This window comes from Pavona decussata, unplaced genomic scaffold (genome assembly GCF_977016875.1).
Source record: "Pavona decussata unplaced genomic scaffold, jaPavDecu1.1 SCAFFOLD_8, whole genome shotgun sequence".
NCBI classification, from domain to species: Eukaryota; Metazoa; Cnidaria; class Anthozoa; order Scleractinia; family Agariciidae; genus Pavona; species Pavona decussata.
Genome location: NW_028145431.1, coordinates 88,751 through 115,782, shown reverse-complemented (window position 1 = coordinate 115,782; position 27,032 = coordinate 88,751). Strand labels below are relative to the sequence as shown.

Below are 27,032 nucleotides of genomic sequence, written 5' to 3'. Positions count from 1 at the left end.
GCAAATAAAGCCCTGACTAAGAATATTTGGTTTAACTCTCACCCTGACTACATCTTTTGGGGGCCATTTCTTTGTTCCTGGGCTCTTGGGAGGCCTAAAACGTTTCTCACGAGGCGTTTATGGACCCGCTAATTTAATTGGAAGCTTTTAAAAGAATGTTTGTATTTTGTCCAAAACTCTAAATTTGCCCAAGGGGTAAGTCTATGCTTTTTGTCCAAAAATGACCAAAATTTGATGTCAGCATTTTTCATTTCTTTATGTCTTTCTTTACTTGTCTCTGTCTCCAGGGATCTCAGCGTGTCGTAAAGATCCAATGGGAATCACTTTCGAGTGCGAATAACGCCATGACAAAGACCTCTGTTCAGCTGTCACCCTGATTACATCTTTTGATGGCTTTTTCTTTGTCTCTGGTCCCTCAGAAGGCCTAAAAAGTATCTGATGGGATGTTTTTCGATTGGAAGATTTTGAAAAAAATATTTGTAATTATTGGCCAATAAAGACCAAAATTTTGAAGTCGGCATTTTACACTTGTTTATGTCCCTAGAGATCTCGGCGTGTCTTGAAATTCTACAGGAACATTCACCGCCTGACGAGGGAATTCCACGTTAAATTTCACTTGGAAAACCGATGTCGGTTTTTCAAGTAAAATTTAACGCGGAATTAACGAGTCAGGTGGATTTGAAAGATGGGCAACGTGCATCCAAACTGAGAACTCAACAAATCTGCTGGTAAGTTGTTTCCTCAAAATTAGATTACTGTACTCGAATCGTACGGCAAAAACATACAATGGTCATTGCTAACATGAGTTTTTGGAAAGAAAAACAAGCAAAAAGTCAAAAACTAAGTAAATACAGTGTTCGTTTCAATGCAGAGAACTGCTCTTGGCACCGTCGGGATTGACATTCGATTGAATTATTTACTGGGGAGTTGTTGAACGGTAAACAGTCCGCTCAAAGCTTTCATTGGATATTCCGAATAACTGCCTTCGTCGTGAACTCTCTCATGTACAACCGTCCGTAATGCAGAGGCCGAGCTGTTACCACAAACTTCTGGCCAAAGCTGAGGCGAAGTGCTGCTTGTGTTGCCCGCGTCGTTTGCATTTGTGGTAGCACTTGATGTAAAACCAGTCAGCTTGTTAGACATTCGGTGTTGCTTTTCAGCAGGATTGTGGCTGTACCTAGAAATTGAATTGGGGTCGGCATGGCCTGTCAGCTCCAAGATTTCAAGTGGGTTAAATCCTTCATGAAGGCTTTAGATGACTGCTTCGCGGCCGCTTGAATTCATGAATTTTCCGTCCAAGGACGTGATGGAGGCGATTTTCTGCATCATTTTTGCAAGGGTATTTCTACCGACGGGAATTGCTTAAGAGCGGTTGTCAGTAACTTTCGAGAATCCGGCGACAGAAGCGAAAATTCGAATATTTTTTTATTTGCCCCAAAAGACCCTTTTGGTGAACTATTTTCAAAAATAATATTCAAAAGTTCCAGCGAATTTTTATTTTGGCAAAAATTGGGAAAGTTCGAAATCGGCCAAAACGCGACCGATGGCCCGATTGAAATTATGCAAATTAGTACATTTTTAAAACTCTCGTTCAAGACAAGGTAGCGTTTTCTCAAGTTGACACTTTCACAATCGTTTTTACATCCCCTGCGCTTGCTTCTAAACTATATTTTATCTCCACCTGAACATTCTCTCATTTAAAGTTGCCCACGTAAAGAATACAATGTTTGCTACTCCTTAAATAGAGTGATTTTTGCCATATTTCAGATGACCATATCATCAGGGGTATACAAATATACTGGTAATGAAATCACTTTTTTGAACGGGCAATTGTTCTTATTTATCATGTTAAAATATTTAGTTTGGCCCGTGAAAAGCGAGCGCGCTAGGTCGAGATGTGTGGAATGCACTTTGACACAATTCGCCATTTCAGTACTTCATGTTCCTCCTGTTACTTTGCACTTATCAATACACTTCACGGAAGCTTTTAGATAAAAGCCAAGGTCTCTGTGTTCATTTCATACTTTTATACACGTAAATAACTAGCTTCAAACTTGAGTGCTCCCCATATTAGCATTAGGTTATCAAATGATTCCTTTCAGGTAAAATTTTCGAGTTTATATTGAGCCGTTCAAGCGAGATGAAAGAGCCGTTCGCAGGGAAATAACTTGAAATCAGTGAAATTAATACCCTGTCTCTCATATCATGCTACACTTCCAAACTACCGTTATTATTAAGCTAGAAAGTGTAAATGCTCTCTTTTTACGTGACCTAAAACAGAATTTGCCTAAAATATTACGAATAAAGTCCATCACAAGAAAAAAACTGAAAAAATCGCGCACCGACGTAAATGTAAACATCAGCCGTTTCTCGACTTGCTACATGGATGAAACGCGTCCGTTATTTTACCTCTGTATACATTTATGATCAGAAAGTAGAAACAAAAATTCTTCTCTATGCCCATCTGTATAAATGCACTCGCCAATCAGGCTTTGATTTTCTGTATGTTTGTCGAAAATACTGAAGAATAGTGCAACATAATAATTTGTTACTGACTACTTGACTCATTCAATCACAACCGGATACATGTAACACGACTGGAAACTAGATATAAAGAAATGCTCTTACTTGTCTGCAATCGTTACTCACATTATATCTGGCGATATCACATCCCCGAGGCAAGGCTGAAAACTGTCTCAAAATCCGCATATTAGAGATTCAAAGTTTTGAACAACGCAACAACTTTCATTGCGTGACAAGTGAAATGTGATACACAAGCGCGCGAAAAGCACCGGAATAAACAATGTCAAGATTCGCCCTTGTGATGACAGTGCGAAAATGATTTTTGAAATTACAAGAAGAAATTGAGGCAAGTCAAGGTCTGCAAGGTATATTTAATGGACTGAAACAATAATCATGTAGCTTTCCTCTTCTGAGATTCACTCTGTATTGTCTGTGCCGGATTCTCATCAATAAAATAACATTACAGGAAAAGTAAAACCGAAATTAATTTAAATCAAGTTAACAAATTAAGACCTTTTGAAACCTCAATGCAGTATTTCAATACTATCCTCAAACAAAAAGCTATTACATTTAGGAGAGTGAAGTTTGTCTTTCGCCATGGATCAACGCGCAAAAGTTGTGGATCAAGCTCAAAAGGTGCGCAATATTTGCAATGTGTTATACGGTTAATCAATGTAATAAGGACGTTCACCATGAATGGAACGAAAAAAAAAAAACTTCTTTTTAGGTTAACTTGTTAAACCTAGCTTTAGTGTCTGTTTGAGATGAGTCACTGATGGCGATAAAATGTTAACTGGAAATACAAAACATTATTCTGTATTATTGCTTACGGAAGGGCTGATCAAATTTTAAGATAAGAGTTTAACCTTAATTTATTTTCTAGCGCGCACTAGTGTCAAAGGATGAGGGGCACGACTGGTATTTCTCAGATTTTCGTGTTCGGTCTAAAAGACGGTGTTATCTCTTACGGGCCGTCACTGTGTAAGTCTGACGTTGTCATTGTTAAATCCTCCTAGCGTGCTCCAGAGCATCCACCATACGAACAGCCTTTGACAAGGCCAGTGAGAGTATCTTTTGAACCTGTGTACCATAGTCCAGTGATTGTTCAATTTATAGTGGTTTTTATATGGCATGGTTGAAGATATAACTTAATTACGAGTTCCACTTGGATTGGGTTAACCCACAGTACATGCATTGACAATGACAACGATTCTTTGCTGTTCATTCCTCGGTCTCCCTTCGTCGTTAAAGGTTTCTGACTGTTCCAGTTCACACGAAGGCCTTACTTCTCTCGGTGGTGAGAGCATATAAAGACGAACGGAAAGTTTCAATCGTAAATCATAATTCCTGGAATAAAGTCAAGTAATGCATAGCAGTGGATTTCTGTTTAAAAAAATAGGGAAAGTCAGAGAAAGAAATAAAATGTTCTTTCATGCTCTCAGTTTCACTCAAATGAAAACACTTTTCCTGCCCTAGCAACAACACTATTTCGTCCTGAATTTCTTTATAGGCCCGATCTTTTGTGCCTTTTTAAGTGCGAGCGAACGTCCTTTTTGCATTGATTAAGCGTAACACATTACAAATCTTGCGCATTTTTTGAGCTTGATCCGCACGGAGAGGTGCCATGGCGAAAAAAAAACTTCACTATCCTCCAAACTTTTTGTTTGAGGATAGTATTGAAATACCGCATTGAGGTTTCGAAAGCTCTTGATTTGTTTACTTTCATTTCAGTTAATTTCGGCTTTATTTTGAGGAAAATAAAGGTTGTTGTAATCCCCAGGAGGGGGGGGGGGGGGTGGGATGGGGGGGGAGGAGGAAACATGATTTTCGTTTCAATCCGGCAATCAAATATACCTTGCAGACCTTGACTTGCCTCAATTTCTTCTTGTAATTTCAAAAATCATTTTCGCACTGTCATCACAAGGGCGAATCTTGACATTGTTTATTCCGGTGCTTTTAACGCGCTTGTGTATCACATTTCACTTGTCACGCAATGAAAGTTGTTGCGTTGTTCAAAACTTTGAATCTCTAATATGCGGATTTTGAGACAGTTTTCAGCCTTGCCTCGGGGATGTGATATCGCCAGATATAATGTGAGTAACGATTGCAGACAAGTAAGAGCATTTCTTTATATCTAGTTTCCAGTCGTGTTACATGTATCCGGTTGTGATTGAATGAGTCAAGTAGTCAGTAACAAATTATTATGTTGCACTATTCTTCAGTATTTTCGACAAACATACAGAAAATCAAAGCCTGATTGGCGAGTGCATTTATACAGATGGGCATAGAGAAGAATTTTTGTTTCTACTTTCTGATCATAAATGTATACAGAGGTAAAATAACGGACGCGTTTCATCCATGTAGCAAGTCGAGAAACGGCTGATGTTTACATTTACGTCGGTGCGCGATGTTTTCAGTTTTTTTCTTGTGATGGACTTTATTCGTAATATTTTAGGCAAATTCTGTTTTAGGTCACGTAAAAAGAGAGCATTTACACTTTCTAGCTTAATAATAACGGTAGTTTGGAAGTGTAGCATGATATGAGAGACAGGGTATTAATTTCACTGATTTCAAGTTATTCGCTTGAACGGCTCAATATAAACTCGAAAATTTTACCTGAAAGGAATCATTTGATAACCTAATGCTAATATGGGGAGCACTCAAGTTTGAAGCTAGTTATTTACGTGTATAAAAGTATGAAATGAACACAGAGACCTTGGCTTTTATCTAAAAGCTTCCGTGAAGTGTATTGATAAGTGCAAAGTAACAGGAGGAACATGAAGTACTGAAATGGCGAAATGTGTCAAAGTGCATTCCACACATCTCGACCTAGCGCGCTCGCTTTTCACGGGCCAAACTAAATATTTTAACATGATAAATAAGAACAATTGCCCGTTCAAAAAAGTGATTTCATTACCAGTATATTTGTATACCCCTGATGATATGGTCATCTGAAATATGGCAAAAATCACTCTATTTAAGGAGTAGCAAACATTGTATTCTTTACGTGGGCAACTTTAAATGAAAGAATGTTCAGGTGGAGATAAAATATAGTTTAGAAGCAAGTACAAGGGATGTAAAAACGATTGTGAAAGTGTCAACTTGAGAAAACGCTACCTTGTCTTGAACGAGAGTTTTAAAAATGTACTAATTTGCATAATTTCAATCGGGCCATCGGTCGCGTTTTGGCCGATTTCGAACTTTCCCAATTTTTGCCAAAATAAAAATTCGCTGGAACTTTTGAATATTATTTTTGAAAATAGTTCACCAAAAGGGTCTTTTGGGGCAAATAAAAAAAAATTCGAATTTTCGCTTCTGTCGCCGGATTCTCGAAAGTTACTGACAACCGCTCTTAATACCATATATTTGATGTTGGTTTGTCCAGTGGAGTGAGGAAAAAATTTCCAGGAACGATTTCACCTTTAGGACGATGTGCGAGGGTACTCAATGAATGGACTTACCCCTTCCAAAAAAGTCGATTGTTGGACGAAATACAAATATTCTTATAAAAGCTTGCCATGAAATAAGTGTGTCCGAAAACGTCCACTGAGACACATGCCAGGCCTCCAAAGAGACGAGAGTCAAAGAAATAGCCCACAAAAGATAAAGTCAAGGTGAGAGTTAAACAGAAAATTCTTTGTTTACAACACAAAGAGATCCATAGAGACAAAAACAAGTGAAAATGCAGTCTTTCAAAATTTGGTCATTTTGAGCAAAAACCATGTACTTACCCCTTTAAAAAAGTCCATTTTTGGACGAAATACAAATATTCTTATAAAAGCTTCCAATCGAATTAGTTTATCCGAAAATGTCCACTGAGAAACATTTCAGGCCTTCCAAGCGAAGAGAGTCAAAGAAATAGCCCACAAAAGATTTAGTCAAGGTGAGAGTTAAACATATTATTCTTTGTCAGGGCATTATTTGCACTTCAAAATGATTCCCAAGGCAGTTTTAGGACGCGTCAAGTTCCCTAGAGACATAAACAAGTGAAAACTTCCAACTTCAGCTTTATTGACCATTACACATGCTACACACAGTAAATTAAACAGTCAAATTCTTGGACGAAAAAAAAAATTCGTTTAAAAGCTTCTAATCGAATCAGTAGATCTGGAAACGTCCCCTAAGACTCATTTAAGGTTTCCTAAGGGACATGGGACAAAGATATACCCAAAGAAATAATGGAGTCAGGATAGAGGCAAAAAAAATTCTTTGAATTCTTTGTTAGGGCGTTATTGTTTCTACAAAATTGATTCCTAAGGGAGTCTTTCGATACGCCGGGATCCCTAGGGACAGAAAGGAAGAAAAAATGCCTAGATGAAAATTTCGTCATTTTTGACCCAAAACCGTGGAAAAAGTCGATTTTTTTTTTAACGAAAAACAAATAATCGTTTAAAAGCTTCCAATCGAATCAGTAGATTTCAAAATGTCCTCCGAGATGCGTTTTAGGTCTTCCAAGGGACCAAGAACAAAGAAATAGCCAAGAAAAGATGGAGTCAGGATAAGGTCAAAAGCAAACATTTTTTCAATTCTTTGTCAGAAAGTTATTCTTACTTCAAAATTACTTCTAAGGGAGTTTTACGACACGCCGAGATCCCTAGCGACGTAACGGAGTAAAAAATGCTGACTTGAAAATTTTGTCAGTTTTGACACAAAACCGTGGGCTTACCCGTTGGCAAAAAGTCGCTTTTTGGACGAAAAACAAATGCTCGTCTAAAAGCTTGTAATCAAATCAGTAGATCTGAAAACGTCCCCTGAGACGCGTTCTAGGTCTCCCAAGAGACCAAGGACAAAGAAACAGAAAAGAAAAGATGGAGTCAGGATAAGGTCAAAATAGAAAAATCTCTCATTTCTTTGCTGGGAATTTTTTTTTACTTCGAAATGAACCCTAAGGGAGTTTCACGACACGCCGATAACCCTAGGGAGGTAAAGGAGTAAAAAATGATGACTTTAAAAATTTGGTCATTTTTTATTTGAAACCGTGGCTTTACCCCTTGGCAAATAGTCGATTAAAAAAAACAACAACAACAACAACAAATATCCGTTTAAAAGCTTCCAATCGAATCAGTAGATCTTAAAACGTCCCCTAAAAGTCTCCCAAGGGACCAGGGACAAAGAAATAACAAAGAAAAGATGGAGTCAGGATAAGGTCATTAGAGAAAATTCTTTCAATGCTTTGTCAGGAAATTGAGTTTTCTTCGAAATCACCCCTAAGGGAGTTTCACGAAACGCTGAGATCCCTAGGGACGTAAAAGAGTGAAAAATGCTGACTTAAAACCAAGGGCTTACCCATTGGCAAAAAGTCAATTTTTTGACGAAAAACAAATATTCGTTTAAAAGCTTCCAATCGAATCAGTACCTCTTAAAACTTCCCCTGAGACGCGTTTTAGGTCTCCCAAGGGACCAGGGACAAAGAAATAGCCAAGAGAAGATGGAGCCAGGATAAGGTCAAAAAATAAAATTCTTTCAATTCTTTGTCAGGATGTTATTTTTACTTCAAAATTACTCCTAAGGGAGTTTTACGACACGCCGAGATCCCTAGGGACGTAAAGGAGAGAAAAATGCCGCCTTAAAAATTTGGTTAGTTTTGACCCAAAACCGTAAACTTAACCCTTGACAAAAAGTCGATTTTTGGACGAAAAACAAATATTCGTTTAAAAGCTTCCAATCGAAGCAGCTCTTAAAACTTTCCCTGAGACGCGTTTAAGGTCTCCCAAGGAAAGAAAAGATGGAGTCAGGATAAGGCAAAAAAAATCTTTCAATTTTTCGTCATGAAGTTATTTTTACTTTAAAATGACTCTTAAGGGACTTTTACGACATGCCAAGATCCCTATGGACGTAAAGGAGTAAAAAATACTGACTTAAAGATTTGTTTATTTTTGACCCAAAACCGTGGGCTTACCTGTTGACAAAAAGTTTATTTTGTCAGGAAATTGAGTTTTCTTCGAAATCACCCCTAAGGGAGTTTTACGAAACGCCGAGATCCCTAGGAATGTAAATGAGTGTGTGACGGCGGCCATGTTGGAGGACTAAAACAATAGATGTTTGCATAAAAATAGAATATATTTCCCTAAGGAAAATCATTGTATTCTTTTGGTCCCCCAACATGGCCGTCGTGCACACACTCTATAGGAAAAGGGAAATTCCAACCCAAAGGGGATCTGCAAGGAAGATTCTTTTTTCTAAATATCAAGCGCACATTTTCCGTCAGTTATCTTTAGTTTTACGCAGGTAAAGGTAGAACAATTCCATGACACTGTTTCTACTTATTTCACACATCCAATGCGGTAAACATAGCGATCATATTTCAGCTTTCCTCAGTGATTTAGAGGGGAGCGTGTCGAGTAGAGAGATTAACCTAGGAGAGTCAACTTATTGAGTAATAACTATGATCAGTTTGCTTATACATTGTACAGAGATTTGTTTTACTAGTGTTATTTAGTACAAGTGTCAAATAACGGTACTTCTTTCGAAGTTACTAAACGGAAACTTTCTTATAAAGGCATTGCAATTTTTGTTATTAAATTCAACAATTCCAGTTGTTCATGCTTTAGCGTGCTTTATCGAGTTGTGAAGAACGCGGGAGTTGGATATCTCTGATTTCTTGACGGTGGAAATGTACATCAAAAGCCGCGCGCTCAAAAAAAAATCCAATGAAGTTATTTTTTCACGCTATTGCGCGGTTCTGCTGGTTCTATTTTTAGCGTGATTTGTTCATGTCATTATTTGTTCAGATCTTGAGCAGTTTATCGCGACAAACAGACGTTTCTAGCAACAATGCGCCGGCGATAGGTCCTTCCCTGTCCCCTCCCTACCCAAAGTAAACATAAGTAGGTCCCAGTCCCTTGAGAGCAATCCAACTCGAGATGGCGTCGTTCTGTTTAGTTCGTATTTCTTTTAAAATTTTCCTTCTTGTAAATTGGCCAGAGAGGGGTTCTAATTTTTTTGGGACCACCTTAGTCAACTGCATATATTTAACCGTGGAGAAATCCAATTTGGAATCCAAGAGCGGCTTAAACGGCACATTGCTTGCGTCGTGTCGTGCTGTACATGACAACGAGTGGTAGGAGTAATGGAGGTGATGAAGCATCTTGCTGTTTGAATGGCCCAAAAAGATTATTGGTGATTGTGATAGAGGGAAGGTACAATTTCTGGATCTCCTTTGCAAACTCGGGTGACATCAACCCACACCCATCAGTGAACACATATGTTCCCAGGGCGCTCGTTACATCATCGATGACTTCAAATTCGTCATCCTTGAGTTCCAAGCTGCGAGAGAATGGTGAAAAGAGCAGAGTTATCTTTTGAGCTCGTTTCGCAACTGGAAATATCTCCTTGAATTTCTCGAACTTCGCTAGTAAGCTTTGTATGTCATTTAACGAGGCGTCCATCATAAAACATGTTTTGTTTCGTAGCCGAGTTTTCGACTGCCCTAGTGGTACTGTGAGCCGTTGCACTCGATGCCCCTCTTCAAAGTTTCAACGATGAAGGTTTTGTTGTTTGAACGAAATGTAACCACCATCAGTTGCTCAAGCACAGCGAAGCCACGTGAGCTAACCAGGTGACGAACAAACAAGGAATGTTTGATTTTCTTATATGAAGCAAAGCATTGTTTCGTTTCGTTTATCTGGACGTGTTTCACGTACAACGGATTTTCCCCGTTGTCTTGGGGCTCGGTTGGAGGTCTTGCGTCATCTGGTAACGAAACAAAGAAAAGAAATCCCATGACTTGCTTGCTGCTTTGTGATCGCTTCGTTGTAACTACCTGCAAGTTTATAAAAAAACAAGTTTAAAAACAACTTCCGAAATTTATTTTGCAAAACACGAAGAAGGCATCACATGAAAGTACTTTTCAACTTCTTTCATGCACGCATTTGGATTGTACCTAACTAACTTTTACAGCGTAATAGAGACCTTTAGGTTGTAGTACGAGATTTGACCTCAAGTTTTTAGCGAGGTACTAAGAAGAGTTAGATTCTAGGAAGTTCTATTTACTCTTTGCAGTGAGCGACAATTGAACTTGAGGAAGTTGTTTCAACGACGATATATTAACCGTTTGGTGATTTCAAATAGGCGAGATCACCCACGTTTTCGTCACTACGCCGCTCTCACAAAAACAACTCGTAGTAAAACGCCGACGACTATCTCGTTTTCACGCCAAAATGATACTAGTTCACTCGTGCGCGCTCTTTCTTCAGTGGAAAAACTCGTAGTCGTACGCATACTAGAATCTAAAGCACCTGGCAACACGTGAAAGTACACTGCCTGGCCATTTCATGAAAATGGGCAGACTTTACTATTTCATCCACTGGTCTTAAGGTGCAGCACAGGCTTAGAACACTTTCGACAAGGGCAACCCAACCAGGACATCTAAGCAAAATACTTACAACGCTGTCTCTCCTTTTTACAGATCATTTTAAGTCCTCAGTTTTAAAGGCATTATTTTAAAAACTAACACAGTTTTATCTGTTTGGTTTCGGATGCTTTACTGAAAAATTTAAGTTGCTGAAAGTTCTTCGAAACGGAATTTTATTTCCCGAATTTACGAGCTGTACTGGGCTTTACGAAAATGCTAGCTGACATTTATTCTCATTTTTGATGACATATTCTCAGTCCAAAACGAAAAGGAATTAGTTTTCCAGTTTTACGAAACTTCAGATTTTCTTCACAACTGAAATCCGAAAGTCATGTTTTTTTCCCCGACATAACAGGTTACCAGAGCAACAACATAACCTGTTAAAAATAGCCCTAAATTTAGTTTTTAGTGGTTATAACTAAAAAAACGAGCTCGGTGACCCCCATTTGCGAGTGTATGGAAACTATCAGCATGTTTAGGGACAACTTTTTTTTGAAAAGTTTAAAAAAAAATGTAGGAAGGGTTTCAGAGCCCGTGGCTTGAATTGCTAGGATGTAGTCAGTAGCAAACATTGCTATCGAATTTAGCAGGCAGCTATACCACCAAATGTAAATAAACTGTTACATGCAAATAAAATCAACTTTACCCCAAAATGTCCATGGCTGAAGAAGCACTGAATCACTGCTATTTCTAACAAAATATCCTCTCATTAAGTTAGTCTCGTTTCGTTTATTTTTACCCAGTAGTAATAATCATGAGAGTGAACTACGCCGTAAACATTCTATGAGTAAAAAGTTTTTCTGAGATGATGTTTTTGTTACTTCGGCAGAGACAAAAGACACCTATTTAATCCTAAAATTTTCAGACCTTTTTTTTTGTTGGGAAGCCGAGAAGAAAATTTGGCTTAAACGTACACTGAAGTTACCTGTGTCATTGTGCGTTTTACTGGTGCCTTTAAAAAAAATGTTTTGCTAGCTGTCACATTTTGTTCTGTTCTTTGGCTAAATAATGAAGAACGTTTAAAAGAGCGGAATCTTTTGCCCTGAATTTCAGAGCGACTTTGTCCAATGGGGAAAACCCTAAATTTATATTGTGTACTCGAAACATCATTTATCTCTCAGAAAACAAAATATATAAAATTTTCCTTGTTACGAAGTTTAAGGGTACATTTCACTGTCTAACATATTTTCTTTCAAGTGCCTCTATTTCTTTAACTCATTCCGACTACAATGAGGATTTCTAGGCGGTGAAAACTGAAATTCGCATTTGCAGCGGTCCTAGATCGTTTCATAATCCGAAAAATCGAAGTTGAAGTTTGCATGCTACCTTTGCAAGCAAATCGCAATTCCACGAAGCAATTTGTGTTGTAAGCGTGGCATTACCGACAGGTGCAACAGAAGGCGAATTTACATCTACATGCACGTACCGATTTATAGATTTAATCGCGTGCGCCAATTTTACTCGTTACAATTTGTCGGCCGATTTCTTCAGTTTCTGTTGGTTTAGCGCGGGGTGAAGTTCTTCCTGATTAAAAATCTGTACCACTGCCACAGAGTTTTATAAATAGGGCTGATTTTCGTCCGCTCACTGATTTTCTTTGTGAATCGGAAACTTGGCCAAATCGGCCCGATTAATCGCTAGGTCTAAATTAGCCTTTAGCGACATTTCCAAGCAGAAATAGTCAACCTTAAGAAGTCTTGATATTTACAGCTAACATTATTTATCATCTAAAAGATTGTTATTTTGGGAATACGTTATTAGACCAGTTCATAATTCTGTACCTTCACCAGCCACGACGACAATGCTAAGGAAAATGTAAGTAAAAATACAAACAGCAGCGACTTTTCAATTCGTTGAGTTTTGTCAGTTATGCACAGACGGTTGTATTCAGCAGCCAATTCGCAGACACGGCGTCAGTTTCAGTTCCGATCGGATTAAGCGGTCAGGACGCTCAGTCCCTAAACTCTTAACTTTAGCTTCAGTTTTTACCTTGTTATTTCACAGAGGACAGCGAAGAAGCTTTGTTGAAGAAGTCGTGCATCGGGAGAGCTACTGTTTTGCACATGAAAACCTTTAGTGTTTGCGACGTAGCCTGCAAATTTTCCGTTTTGTTTTGCTTTTTCTAAACTTGCCGTCCGTCATAACAAGCGCAGGTAGCAATCGGGGACGTTTTAGCCCGTTAATTTATATTCATGTTTAAAATATTAATTCGTTTCTTGCCTGACAGATTTGTTATTGGGCTAAGCACGGACACAAACACTCGACACACGCTTAGTCGTTTCTACAAGGCGTTTCTCGGGTTGTTAGACCACTTTCGGGGTCTCGGGCAAAATATTTGGTACGCATGTGTTCAAATAAATGAACCACTAACAAGTGAAGTTGTTCGTAAAAGTTCCTTCGTTCTGACATAAAATATAACTATATTTGAACTCCTGTAAGTGCAGCAAATGGTGCTGCAAAGTTATTATTTGTTACTCGTGATATTGCATGTTGTAATTTATCAACACAGTGAGGGATAAATTTCGGGGCACGGAAAAGCCTCAGGACCGCGAAACAAGTGGGCAGGGAATACAATATCAGTCGTAGCTATCGAGGTCCGTACCGGAGGGAAGTCCTTGGATTTTTTGGTGGGAGTGTGCAGCACGAAACTCCAAACCCTATTTCGGACAAAATATGTCATTTTCCGTTACCCCCTCCTCAAACCTGGGCTCCAAAATTCGTACCCATTTCAGACCTGCACCTGGTTTCTAGAATCCGATGATACCTTTTTCGGCAAAATCCGTATCTTTTTTCAGACTTTCAGGCCAAAATGGTAAAAATGCATACCCTAATTCAGACCAAAGCGGCTCAAAACCCATGACTCAAATTTCTGCAAGGCTGATCGGACTGCGTAGAAAACCTAACACAACAGCGACACGGATAGAGACCAAACCGAGAATCAACAGAATGCGGCAACCGTGGACAGCTGTTTCGAGCTGGTTGACTCGGCGTCAGCGCGGTGTAGCACTGCAAAGGGTAGAGCAACCAACGCCAGTCGAATTGTCTGCCAAATGCACATGGTAGTGATTTTGGATGGACCCAAATTCACCGCATTTTGTTGATTCTCGGTTTGGTCTCTATCATGTCGCTGCCGTGTTAAGTTTTCTACGCAGTCCGATCAGCCTTGCAGAAATTGTAGTCATTTATATTTTTGGCTCATTAGATCTTTCACAGATCCTGCGTCTACTTGCAGCATTTTCGTTGTGCGGTTCCTTGCAGATTGTTTGTTCAACAACCAAACCTACGTATGTAGCTTATATAGAGGAATACTCCCCCCACTGGGTTGTAGACGTAAACAAGGGGGAATTAACTGACAAGACTTGACAATACTCGTACTCGATAAAACGTGCGAAGAGTTCTCCGTTCGCGCCGCTTGTCACGTGACCTTGTTTATGTGTCCCATGATCCCTTACAGGTTGCCGCCAGTTGGGGCGGTTGGCATAAGTATATTATTGTAGTTCCTTGTAGTATTCTCGACCACAGGTTAAAACGCAAATAAAAACTCCAATCAAACGAAAGGAAACGATAGAAGAAAGTAGCATTTCCTATTTCAGGCTTTGGAAGAGGTGAGCGCTTTCTGTTCTGAAATGGCAGTAAACAACGGCAGCCGAACGGCTAGACAGCCGCATTGCGTCATATACCTCCTAGGGGACCAATTACCCTGTACGTAGCTGAAAACTCTCATAAATGACTTGTGACAACTGTAAGTGTCACATTGAGGGCCATATCTAAAATCCGTGCAAAAAAGCGGCGGGGAAAATCCACAAAATTGTGCCAAAAATCGATGAAATTCCGAATGTTAGGTTACAAATGTACAAAACCTTCGAAATCCAGTACCAAAATACTGAGGAAAAATGGCCTTAAATTGTAGTACCCACAAAAGATGAAGTGAGGGTGACAATTGAGCAGAAAAGTCTTTCTCAGAGCGTTATTTGCAATTGGAAATGATATAAAGGTAGTTAAAACAGGCCTTGATCCCTACGGACATTTAGAAGTGAAAAATGCCGACTTCAAAATTTGGTCATTTTTTGGCCAAAAACCATAGACTTTTCCCCTGGAAAAAAGTCGATTTTTAACCGAAATACAAATATTCTTTTAAAAGCTTCTAATCGAATCAGTGTGTCCGAAAACATCTTCTGAGACACTTTCCAGGCGTTCCACGGAACCAAGGAAAAAAAAAATAGCTAAAAAAAATTAGCCAGGGTGAAAAGTTAAAAATTAAATTCTTATTCAGGGGATTATTTTCACTTAAAATGACTCCCAAGGGAGTTTTATGGCACGCCGAGATCCCCAGGGACATAAACAAGTGAAAAATATCGACTTTAAAATTTGGTCATTTTTTGGTAAAAATCCTCGAGCTTACCCCTCGGAAAAATTGTTTTTTTTGGGCGAAAAACAAACATTCTTTTAAAAGCTTCAGTTTGGTCGGTAAGTCCGTTCAGTAAGGCCAGAAACTAGGTCAACAGTATTTGTGTAAAGTATTATGATTAAAATTTGGGCAATATCCAGCGAGTATAGTATTAGGATGAAAATTAGGCCAGAAAGCAGACTGTATAATATTAGGATAAAAATTAGTCCGAGAAATAGCGAGTATTATATTAGGATTAAAATTAGGTCGAAAACTAGAGTGTATAGTATTAGGATATAAATTAGGCCAAAAACGTTTTTGTATAGGATTTGCATGAAAAGGGGATTGTAAAGTAGTTTTCAACAAGCTTGTGTTTGTTTGAAAGGTACTGCGGTCTTTACCAAAGCCAAGTTACTAGAGTCTCACTCGCAGTGAAAGGTCAGGTCACATAGCAACAATGTAAAAATGGGTCATTTTCCAAAAAGCAGATTTTAGCAATGGTCACCATAAACTGACCGACGTAAAGCAATACGGGACTGTTATTCCTTTATAAATTGGGCAGTATTTCTTAATCAGCTAGTCACATTAAAAAAAAATCTTTTGAAGTCGTGGTTAGAGGAAAAAAAATACTTTGCTAGTATTTGATCAGACTTGATCAGCTAATACTCATCTACTGGAAAAAAAGGTGTGTTGATGGATACTTTAATGTACACAAGATCACACACAAACCAAAGCCGAAAAAGCCGGCGCAAATTTCCTTTTTTCTTTCCTTTTTCCCTTTTTAATAAATAGAAGCATTGGGTTTGCTTTACATCTTTGAAGTGGGGATGAAAACCAATGGCAACTTCACATGTCATACGTTTACAAGTGCACGTAAAAATACGTTCGAGGAGGAAATGAAGCACAAATAGAATCCTTGGCTAAAAAACATAAAAGCTGTTCAAGATCTCTCCGTGGTATATTTTAAAACCACTTATTTTTTTCAGATGTATTTTTCAATAAAAAAATGCACTTTTTTTTTCACTTTTATTTCAGGTTTTCAAGTACAGATACCATTTCCCAAGAGGCAGAAGTTTGTCTTGGAAAAGGTCTGTTGGCATCAATCGGAATAGTTGATAGAATACATGGTACTTATGCCAAGACCTGTACTGATAAATCATCACGCAACAACGATCTAAGAATGCTCTTTATTTTCAATTTCTGTGCAGTTACACTACAGTTTGTCCAGGATTAGGTTCGCAATCTTTTTCAGCCTGAAAAATAAATAAAAATTGAGCTGTATCAAATTAAAAAAAAAAAAAAAAAGGTTAGCGTAGGGAGGAGAAATGAATGTTTTAAAGCCGCACTGCGCAAGAGGCACCTCCTCGAAGTACAGAATTAGCTGAATGTCAAGAAAACATAAAAAAATAAATAAATAAATAAATAAATAAATAAATAAAAAAAAATCAAGAGTTCTATTGGGGACATTTTGTATTATTATACGATTAGAGATAGAAAGAGGGAGAGGAAGAGAGGGACAAGGACAGAAGGGAGGTTTTACCTGACATCCTCATTTTCCTACGTATCCATCGAACGAAGCTGCTGACACGAACAAACACTGTGAAATAATCAGTCCTGCACTGTGGATGTCCCCAACTCACGGCACCTCGCAGCACATATCTGCCGCCCTCGTTGCAAACTAATGGTCCACCACTGTCTCCCTAATAAAACAATAAAACATTGATGACTAAGGTGTTACTCAGCTCGTACATGGAAACGTTAAGTTCGGAGCTTTCAGTTTCTAAGAAGAGGGAAAGAGAGAGAGCACTGATAATTTAAAATGATTCTCCAATATAGCATTGGCATACGGCCTTGCTGCAAAACAAACAAACAAACAAACAAACAAACGAACGAGCAAACAAACAAACAAAGAAACAAATAATGGAATAATCTAGCAAACATAACACACGAGTCATAAAAATACTTCACGCTAAACGCTTTTGTTTTGGGGGCTCTCTTTAACTTGTTACTATTAACGACTAACTGTTTTTCTTTCCTTTCAAATTATTCACTTGAACGCTAATTCAAACAAACTAGCTAGGAATAATGAAATTCAGTTTATAACTTCGCTGGAAGTAAATTCGTTTCATTTCTATACCAGTATAAATTGATTAGGTTTCTTATTATCGTAACATTATCATAACACCTAAAAGATTACGTACACATATGAAGTAATGACTGTTGTTTTTCATACATGTACCTGGCATCCACCGGCTTTGTTTTGACCTCCAGCACACACCATTGTCCGTTTATCAACTGTATTCAAATTTCCATTCTTTCGACTGCAAACCCGGTGTTTAGCAACAGGCAACATAGCCTGCTGGAGTATGTCAGAGGAAGGCCCTCCGGCAACCGTTCTTCCCCAGCCTGCATAAATTACGCAATCAACAAGTTTATTCCCTTGTTCGGCTCTTATTGTACCAACATTACATGCGGTAAGAACCTCGATGAATTTCGGAGTAAAAATTTTAGATTTAAATGCTGGTCGCTTATTTTTTCGGCTTTCGACACATGTATGTATAAACCTTTAAATTAATACTGCGAAAGCTTGAAGTTTCTCTTATGGTCCCTCCTGAATTGTTTTTCTCACAGTTTCAGAGATTTAGGATCATGTTTAATTATAAGGCGAACGGAATACGGCGAAAAGGACTACTTGACCATGATTATATTACAGTTGCCGCTACCTGTTTACCTTCCGTGGAGGTGAATAGTTTTGTGTTAGCATCAAAGGCCGGAATTAGTTTGAACTATTCTTAACTTCTTTACTGATTCTCCTTGAAAAATGTAAACGTGAAATCGTTCGTTTGCAGTTTATCATGAACGCGATTATAGATTTGTCTTCTAATCAGAAGCATTCGGTTACAACTTGGCTCGTGATGGCAACAGATATACATTAACTGGCGGAATACGAGTTAAGTATCAGTTATGAATTGTTCCCCTATCTTCCCTCAGGAACTAAATAGCAGTGACGTATGCATGAATGAATACATGAATTTTCATTACCTGTGATGTAGCATCGTTTTCCCGCCTTGACTCTGCTCCCTTGTCTTGGCAAACACACGGTATTGACCTTGCGACTTGATGCAATTGACCCGTCAAGTTGCAGAAGGGCAATATCATTTGGCGGCCGCCCATTAAACTTCTCGTGTATGATGAGGTTTTTCACAAGGAAGGTCTTCTGAACAGGTGTTGAGCCACTCAGTCGATGTGCGCCTGTGAAAACGATTTTTTTTGGTAATTTAAGTTAGTTTTGGGATAAACAAGAAGAGCGGGACAACTAGTTACCAGGAAGACAAATTTAGTTGTTTAACAGAACAACATACGAAGCGGTGAAAATGGTACAATTGGTACAGACCAGTTATTTGCTGCTATGAGTAAGTTGTTTGCTTCAGAAAAAGATTGTTACAAAAATGGTAGATGGCCTATGGGCTTGGGAATTGTTTTGGCTGATAAAACTGGATCATTGTATAATGAAATTTCAAGGATTTTATTGGCTTAGCGGCCATGATATATGAGCCATTATGCCATGGCAGAGAAATAGGGATTATTAAACTGTCTTGTAGTTGTTCTTGCGATCCTGCAAAGCGAAATCAGTAAATCTAGCAATAGTTCTGATTGTTTTTAATAAGACAACTATTCCACTCGCGGTTGTTGGAAATGAAATGTTTATAGCAAACTCCGCGCTACGTGCCTCGTTGGCTATAATCTCATATCAAACGCGCGCTCGTACAATAATTGTTAAATATCAGGGGCAGCTAATCAGAAAAAAATGTGCATTACTAGAAGCATCGCATTCCACAGTTACGGTCACCTAATTGAGTTAGTAATTGACATAATTTCGAATCTAAGTGATCGAGGGGATTCTTGTTTTGTCATGATATAAAGACTGCAATATGTGCGTGTCTGTTTGAAACCGTTTTGAAATTATACGGAAACTTAGTACTTACCGACCACAACAGTGTAGGCATTTTTATCCGGGGCAAAAAACACACAGTGGGCTGCAGTGAGGACCCAATCCTTCGCTATCAGTGATCCTCCGCACCTATGGCGACCATTATATCTGAGCGAAATCTGCCAAGGCCAGGCGTTCGGTGAGGCATTATCGCCATTTATGATCAGGTGATGCAAAAAAGGTCTTTTTCCACAGCCTAAGGAATTAGAAAGAAAGTTTAAAAAAACAAACAAAGAAAATCAAGCAGCAAAGGCGAAAGACAAATGTGATAGAATTACAATCTCCAGAAAAAAAGAAACAGTAAAAGACGACATGGGACTATTTCGTTATACTTCGATGTGCACGACTAAATAGGACGAAATAAGGACGCATCATGGCAATTTTTATACATTGATGGGATGTATCTTACCTGCTCCTTCCTTCCATCAAAAGGGCACTGTTATTATTGTTCTTTTAACGCTTGTTGAAAGAAACCATAGCGAGATAAAAGCATTTGGTTGCGTTCATGATTAATTTCAATTTTTCAACCAAAAAAATTCGATCACGTTTTTAGCTTTTGACACATAATATTTTTGCTGTTTCTTGTAAGAAACGAAAAGTTCTACTTCAGGAATTCCCTTTGTAGCTGTAGCACTTGATTTTCAAGTATTTTGGCACAAACAATCTCCAAAGAACCTGAAAGAAGTCGTTGTTGTCGCGGCATAAATTAAGAAACCAGCTCAATGTTAAAATGGCGCACTCAGCCAATTAGAAGCAAGTATTTTCGCCGCTCGACCAATCAGGAGGGAGTAATTTTCCCCTCGGTAAAAGGAAAATTAACAAAAAATGACCCCTGTTTCGACCGATCAGCATTCAGTAATTTTGCCCTCCATTATATATAATGACAATGTGATTTCTTGCCTTACTTGCGCTCAGAAGCTTATATTCTTGAACGCTTTGGTTTTCCTTTGTTTTTTTTTTGTTTGTTGGTTTGTTTGTTTGTTTGTTTGTTTATGTTTTTGGAGGGAGAGGTGGATGGTAAGTATATCGGGCGGAGTTTCGATGAGAGACGGTGTTGATATAACAGGAACGTTTGTTTTTCAAATTTTGTTGAGCTACTATCAAAACAAAAAGCAATGAATTGAATGCTTCCTTAATCAACCCTATCGTGGCTAATGCGTACCCCCCCCCCCCCTCCAACCCTTCATAACTCAGCGAACGATTAAAGCTATAACAATGGCAGTTGAAGAATAAATAATACGTCCAAAGATGATTACTACGGAGTCTGTAACGGGAAGGGTTCACAAGAAAAAAACATTTTAACAATTCCCTTGCTCGTGCTTTAAGATAAACGGTAATTAACTGGGGCTCGAATCATCAAAAGGAAAATGGACAATAAACAGAAAAAAACGTGACTACTGCTTTGTACCTCTTGGTTTCTCTTACGCATATTCTATCTTTGCGTTTAGGTAAGGTCTATCACATCAACTAATCAATCAATAGATGCGATCGAATAATAATAATAATAATAATAATAATAATAACAACAATAATAATAATAAGAAGAAGAAGAAGAAGAAGAAGAAGAAGAAGAAGAAGAAGAAGAAGAAGAAGAAGAAGAAGAAGAAGAAGAAGAAGAAGAAGAAGAAGAAGAAACATAAAGAAAACCCTGACAGATAGACTTCAAATGTTTTGTTTTGTTATTTGGACTAAATTTGTCTTGTTGTTGTTGCTTTTTACTTAAAAACAAAAAAGGGGAGTTTTAGTAGTATTTCACAGATTGTTGTGATTTGTTATTATTGCTTGGTCTACCTCGACGTCCGCCTCGACGTCGGCTTCCACGTCGGCTCCCACGTCGGCTTCCACGTCGGCTTCCACGTCGACCTCCACGTCGGCCGCCACGTCGGCCTCTACCTCGAGCTCCGCGTCGACCTCCACGTCGCACTGCACGTCCGCCTCTGCGTCGACCTCCACGCCGTCCTATACGTCCGCCTCCACGTCGACTCCCACGTCTACCACCAGGTCGCCCTCCACGTCGGGCAGGTCTTTGCCGTCCTCCTCGTCTACGTCGTTGCGGATCTTCTGTTATTAAATGTCGAGTGTCTTATTAAGCTTTCAAAAACTAATTTCGCTACGATTTGGTTTAAAATAATATTCATAAAAATGTTTGTAAGAATTTATGAATGAAGATTTAAACATTTTCTTCACCCACATCTCTTACGTCATCGTTTGGTAGTTCTGCCAAACGGAAAGCACCCTTGGTATATACATTTAGAAAGTTAAACTGGTAAAATGTTTAGATATTGGCAACTTTGTAGCCAGATGATTGGATTTCATTCTCCAAGATCATAACTGAAAATAAAGCACGAGGACGTTCACTTTTCTCCCCCCCCCCCCCCCTTTTTTTTATTTTCTAACACTTCTGCAGTGCAAAAACTTCCCTTCAAGTTAGTATCAATTGAAATGAAAGTTCGAAAAATGGACAAATTAAATAGTGCAAAGTAATATTAACTATCGGCATTCAACTTAGTTGAGAAAGAAATCTTCTGCTTACCCATCTCAGATATGTCATCATCATCATCATCATCATCATCGTCATTTTCTAGGAAAGCGAAAAACGTTAACACAAGTGAAGACATCAAGCAGAAATTTTCTTCGACATTCATGTGAATGTTCAAAACAGTGTTGTTGTTGTTGTTTTTTTTTTTTTTTTTGTTTTTTTTTTCTTACAAACAAAGTAAATGAACAAACAAACGGACTAATACAGACAAAGGCAAATTCTTGCGACCTTCATCATCATATTTCTCCGGATCACCTTTAATCAACCGAAATGTGAAAGGAACTGATACTAAATTTAATCTGATATAACTTCCAAAGGTTAATATTCATTCCCTTGTCACAAATATCTTCTACCTTTACAGTCGATTTTTTAGTTCCAGATTTAAAATGACGAACTTAGCGAATCCTAGTATCTTTTGGTCCTTAGATTATCTTCTCAATAACTAGCTCTATCTGCAAATCACAAGGTTCAACTACAAATAAAGAGCAAGAGGCTATGTGTGGCGTATACTCGTACCTGATAAATATAGGTGACTACTTATAGGGTAACAGCTTCTCGAAAGCTGTCGGAACATGAAAAGTCGGTCAATTATAATACTACTTCAGTACAAATTCACAATCGAACCTGTGCTCTTTTTTTTTTTTTTTTGAGGAGGAGGATATGCAGAAGCGCTGAAACCATACCCGGGAAGGTTATCGAGAAGATCTGTGGTTTCTGAATAATAATTTCAGTTCTCCGTTTACTCCTCGATTTGACAAAACCACAATCTGGGCAAACACTTGCATAAAACAGCAATACGCTTTAATAAAACCCAAAAATGTGTTCCATTTCAATGCATGTAAAACACTGGCGAATCACGCAGTGCAAAGCGTGCATCACCTTGTACCTCCAATTCCAACGTGTATATACAATAGGTACCGTCAAAAACAAACGAAAAACAACAACAACAACAACAAAAAAGGAAAAACAGAGTTGTCTCGTTGCCGTACCGGCACGAGTAATTACAATAAGAGGCACCGATAAACAATCGAATCGACTACTAAATAAACATATCTGTTTTTGGAAATTTTGCTACCGGAATAACTTGCTGTCAATTCACATTATTTGAGAAATTAAAACCTCATATAGTGATCTCATTCTATTGCTATCCTGAACGTAATTGCAGATATTACTTAACATTGCTTTCATCTTACCTCATTACGAATATCTGTCTTGGTAAGATAAAATTTGGTCGTCGTTAGTATTCGATGTCTATATCAATCACATTCGACACGAGTCCTATTTACCTGATTTTTCTGTATCCTCCTTAACATCCTCTAACGAAATAAAGGAACGCAGAACAATTATCAATTAATTCATTAAAAAAAAACCTTACTCAAATTGACAATTAATTTTCACCAGCCTATCCTCTGATAAGCTATGTATGGTTATACAATATATATTTCGAAACACGCTTTTTTTTTTTTTTTAAGAACTACCACCTGGTTGGGTACAAAACGTTGACGACGTTTAGGAGATGAATGAATGAATGCCAATTGTTAAGGCTGTCTATTTACTAGTAATTATCCAAGCTACATATACGTTTTTTTGCCTTAGATAAGTGAAAGAATCCTCCCCGATTACTACGTGCTCCAGTGTTGATCCAACAATCGCCTACGCTGGGAAATTAATACTAGTTTCAACTATTAATCAAGGCTTTCTGTTTGGCAAAGGGTTTTGAATAACAAAGTGGAATACAAAATAATGGCAAAACGTCTTTGAATTATATTGTGGCCGTTGATCACATCTTAGAACAATCTCTCTTTATTTTGTAGTTTATCAGGGGTAATTCACTGTTTTGTGACTTGTTAGCCTCTTTTCTTTTAGTTTATCAGGAGTCATTCAAGGTTGTGTGACTTGTTCGGATCTGTATTCTTTCTGAGAACATCTAATGCTTGAAGAAAACTTCCTCACTGTCTCCTCTCTCTTACCATTTTCTGCTTTATCTGCTAGTTTAATAGCTTCAAGTCCGTTCCCCTCAACAACATCATCTGAGGATTAAAGTGCAATGTCTATAAAGCAGCCGAATCTTTGATACAAAACATCAAATGATCTTCTTTGGCTCGTTGTCGTGGTTGTTAGCCTGGAGCCTGAGACTATGTAGTGTTATGCCATGTCAAACAAACTCATAAGTGGCTTCAAGGTACAAACGGATTAAAATGTGCTTAACTAAACTTGTTAAGATACATCAGATGCATTTCCCACCGCCATCCGCCTAAACCAATACTGAAGATAATTTATACGGAAGTACAGACCGTATACCATATTTCATAGCGAACAATTAGTGCACTTTTTTGTAAAATAAAACCCTGCATATTCTCAATTTGCCTATGAGTGGTTTAATCACTTTTTGAAAAGCTGCAAAGCATCGTAAGGTCTCGAAGCTTGTCTCACTTCATTTCCGCTTTCGAAAATATTTGTTTTTCAGTTCATTGCCGTTTTCAAAAACCTGTTTATTTGTTTCATTTTCCTTTTTTTTAATTTTTTTTTTTACTTTTTACCTTTCGTTTCTCATCAATTTGCTGTAAATTCTTCCGTAAAAAATCGTCCTACGACGTATAGTTGGCAATAGCCTATTCAGCATTTGAGATGCTGTGGGCAGTGGTGAAGATTTCGTGATTAAAATCATTACTGGAATACAAAGGCGAGAATTGTCTTACCAAATGTTGCCAAGTCTTGGACCTCTGAAATACGATCACAATAGGAAAAAGGGTCAAACAATTCATATTTTAGACTTATTATAGACGAGTTCATGATACTGCTAAGTTTAGTGGAAACGGACTCATATAATCAACCATAATTTAACAGAAATGTAAAGGGATGTGACAGCCAAATAAACACGCTGTGTTAAAATTCGCGTTTTCGTTTGGATTTCTGACATTTTCAGCCTGCAAATTCCTCATAGTTTCTTTTATTACTTTATTTTTGATAGATAGCAAGTAGCTATGGCGTAAGATTTACAACGAGTTACAATGCGCAGCGCTTCCGCTGCGTCTAGGCTGTCTTGTAATGTTCACATTTTACATGAATTTATTTTCTATTTGTAAACAGTCACTAATGGGTGGATTTCGTTTTTAATAACTTACCATCCATCGATGCTGGTAACACTGTATGAAACAAATATGGAAAAAAAATCTGTGCATTAAATGATATGGTACTGTCAATTATTAATTAGTATCCAAAACCCATGTTAAAATATACTTACCTTGAGTGAATCCGATTGCAGCCTCTAGCAGTAAAACTGCCGTGAACCAGATCCTTGCACCCATACTTGTGACAGTAGAGGCTAGCTATGAGGATAGGCAGCTCACGTTCCTCTTTTATGTCTTTTGCGGTTGAAAATGTCTTCAAAACTCTGAAAGCTAGGATCTAATATTGCGCTATATTGTCCGATATGACTCATATTCTAAGTACTTTAAGGGGGATTATTTTCGTCTCTGTGACATTGTCAACCACTTGATGACCAAAAAAATCATATCAGTACTAAACAGGAAATAGCCTATATCTACTCGGGTGTGATGTTGAAATTATAGGCACAATTCATGGCTCATTCACAGTTCTTTTCCCACTGATTTTTCAAGATCCAAAATATTAACATCGATCTCTGACTCCGATCACTTAAAAAAAAAAAAAAGATAATGAAGTTACCCCTAAAGATATCCCAATATTGGATCCACTGGGATACGACCACCTGAGACCCCTGTATATCACACAAACTTACAATAACTCTTAATGTGCCACAAGTAGTGTAAAAATATCTTGTATTAACCAATTGCGTTAAGCACAGTAGATCTTCCTAAAATAGGACAAAGTGTGATTGGTGAATCAATTGCAAGAAACGACGACAAAAACAACATTCAAACTGTCTTAATTGGTCTGTTAAATATGTTTTCATGTACGTTTCCTTAGGAAGAACAAAATATTTTTAGATCGATTTGGCCAAATTCCTCTAAGATTACTGGGTCCAAATTTCCGTACAACAATGGAATAGAACAATGCATATTTTACATCTTGGAAGCCCTTAATTAAAGTATAAAGTTCCAAAAAGGAATATAATGCCCCCATAACTACCACTATCGAGAAAAAAACTTGTTTTGACCTAAGCAACCACTGACCTTTTTTTTTACTAATTACATGGCGTTAGTTTTTACTTTTTTTAAACCTTATTAGTTACATTTTTTATTTCAACGCAGGTAACGTCGATGTTTACCATTTTGTATTCTATTTGAACTTTTTGTTCATAAATTTATTCCCTATTGTTTTACGGACAAACAAAACAATGAGTGATGTCTCTTCCTCTCTTATAACGTGACGTCGATCCCTCCCAGCTCCAAATTGAGCTAAACAAAGTCCAGATCGCCATCCTGATTACCTATGATATGAAATCACTGACGAGTCATTGCATAGCCACTCATACTTTCATGATCTACTGCAATTTCTTGGGAACCACAGCCTGAAGTCGCAAAATTTTAAAAGTATCAATAATACCGTGTAAAGGCGTGTAAATTTATGGTGTGTCCTTCACGCATAGATCTCCGGAAGGATCGCTTAAAGAATACGTATCTAACAATATGGATGCATAAAGAACAAAAAACAAACAAAAAATCGCTGAGTATTGTTTGTGGATCTACAAAACGAAGTAAGATACATGGGATATTATCGTATTTTCCTTCCTACTGTCAACATATACGACATTTTATTTTCGCACAGATTTCGCAATCCCTAACTGACACGCAAAGACAAATACTACGTGAATATCATTAAAAATGCGCTGAGCATAAGGACCAATATTGCTCACCATCTTTATAAACAACGTCACTAACTATGTACATTGTTGCCCAAATATCCAGTAGAAAATTCCACGTATGTTTTGAAAGATTTTAACTTGTCTATGCTTGTCGATTGACATAAATCCACACATTTTTGGCCTTTTTTCCTTAATATCATAAGTTCGCTGCCTCTTTAGCAATGGATAACCCTTAAACTGTATTTTAGGGTGAACACCTCTCTTCGTGAAAGAGAGAGCTGCCAATAATGCGATCTTGTTTAGGGGTTTTGGTAAGGTTATAACCAGATATAAATTGCCCATTGATAAACTCGAAAAAAATTGGATCAAAACGTAGGAGAAGAACAGGTAGAGAATGTGTGGCCTTTTTATAGCAGCACAGAGACTCATCAATACATCTGCGAATTGCTTTGT

The 27,032-nt window shown here is 38.0% G+C and overlaps 1 protein-coding gene across 2 annotated transcripts; it reads right to left on the bottom strand.

Moving 5' to 3' along the window:
- Positions 1 to 16,438: 16,438 nt before the first annotated feature.
- On the bottom strand, positions 16,439 to 25,450 carry LOC146488704 (elastase-1-like). Of its 2 annotated transcripts, XM_085112818.1 has the most exons (12): positions 25,038 to 25,450; positions 24,919 to 24,939; positions 24,493 to 24,516; positions 23,764 to 23,823; positions 23,080 to 23,109; positions 21,788 to 21,835; positions 21,046 to 21,315; positions 19,250 to 19,450; positions 18,306 to 18,515; positions 17,503 to 17,669; positions 16,804 to 16,963; positions 16,439 to 16,516 (listed from the first exon to the last, which is right to left on the bottom strand). In XM_085112818.1, the coding sequence occupies exons 1-12, from the start codon at positions 25,099 to 25,101 to the stop codon at positions 16,512 to 16,514; spliced, it is 1,260 nt and encodes a 419-aa protein (XP_084968944.1). In that variant the 5' UTR covers positions 25,102 to 25,450; the 3' UTR covers positions 16,439 to 16,511. The 2 variants fall into 2 exon arrangements, with proteins under 2 accessions (XP_084968944.1, XP_084968955.1); XM_085112829.1 differs by lacking the exon at positions 23,764 to 23,823 and having other exon boundaries at positions 25,038 to 25,449.
- Between the last annotated feature and the right edge of the window lie 1,582 nt (positions 25,451 to 27,032).

Coding starts and splice junctions, on each gene's coding strand:
- LOC146488704 (XM_085112818.1), bottom strand. CDS start 25,101: ATGGGTGCAAGGATCTGGTTCACGGCAGTTTTACTGCTAGAGGCTGCA. Junction 17,670..18,305: donor AAAACGATGCTACATCACAG/GTAATGAAAATT, acceptor TAATTTATGCAG/GCTGGGGAAGAACGGTTGCC. Junction 16,964..17,502: donor ACAAAGCCGGTGGATGCCAG/GTACATGTATGA, acceptor TTGTTTTATTAG/GGAGACAGTGGTGGACCATT.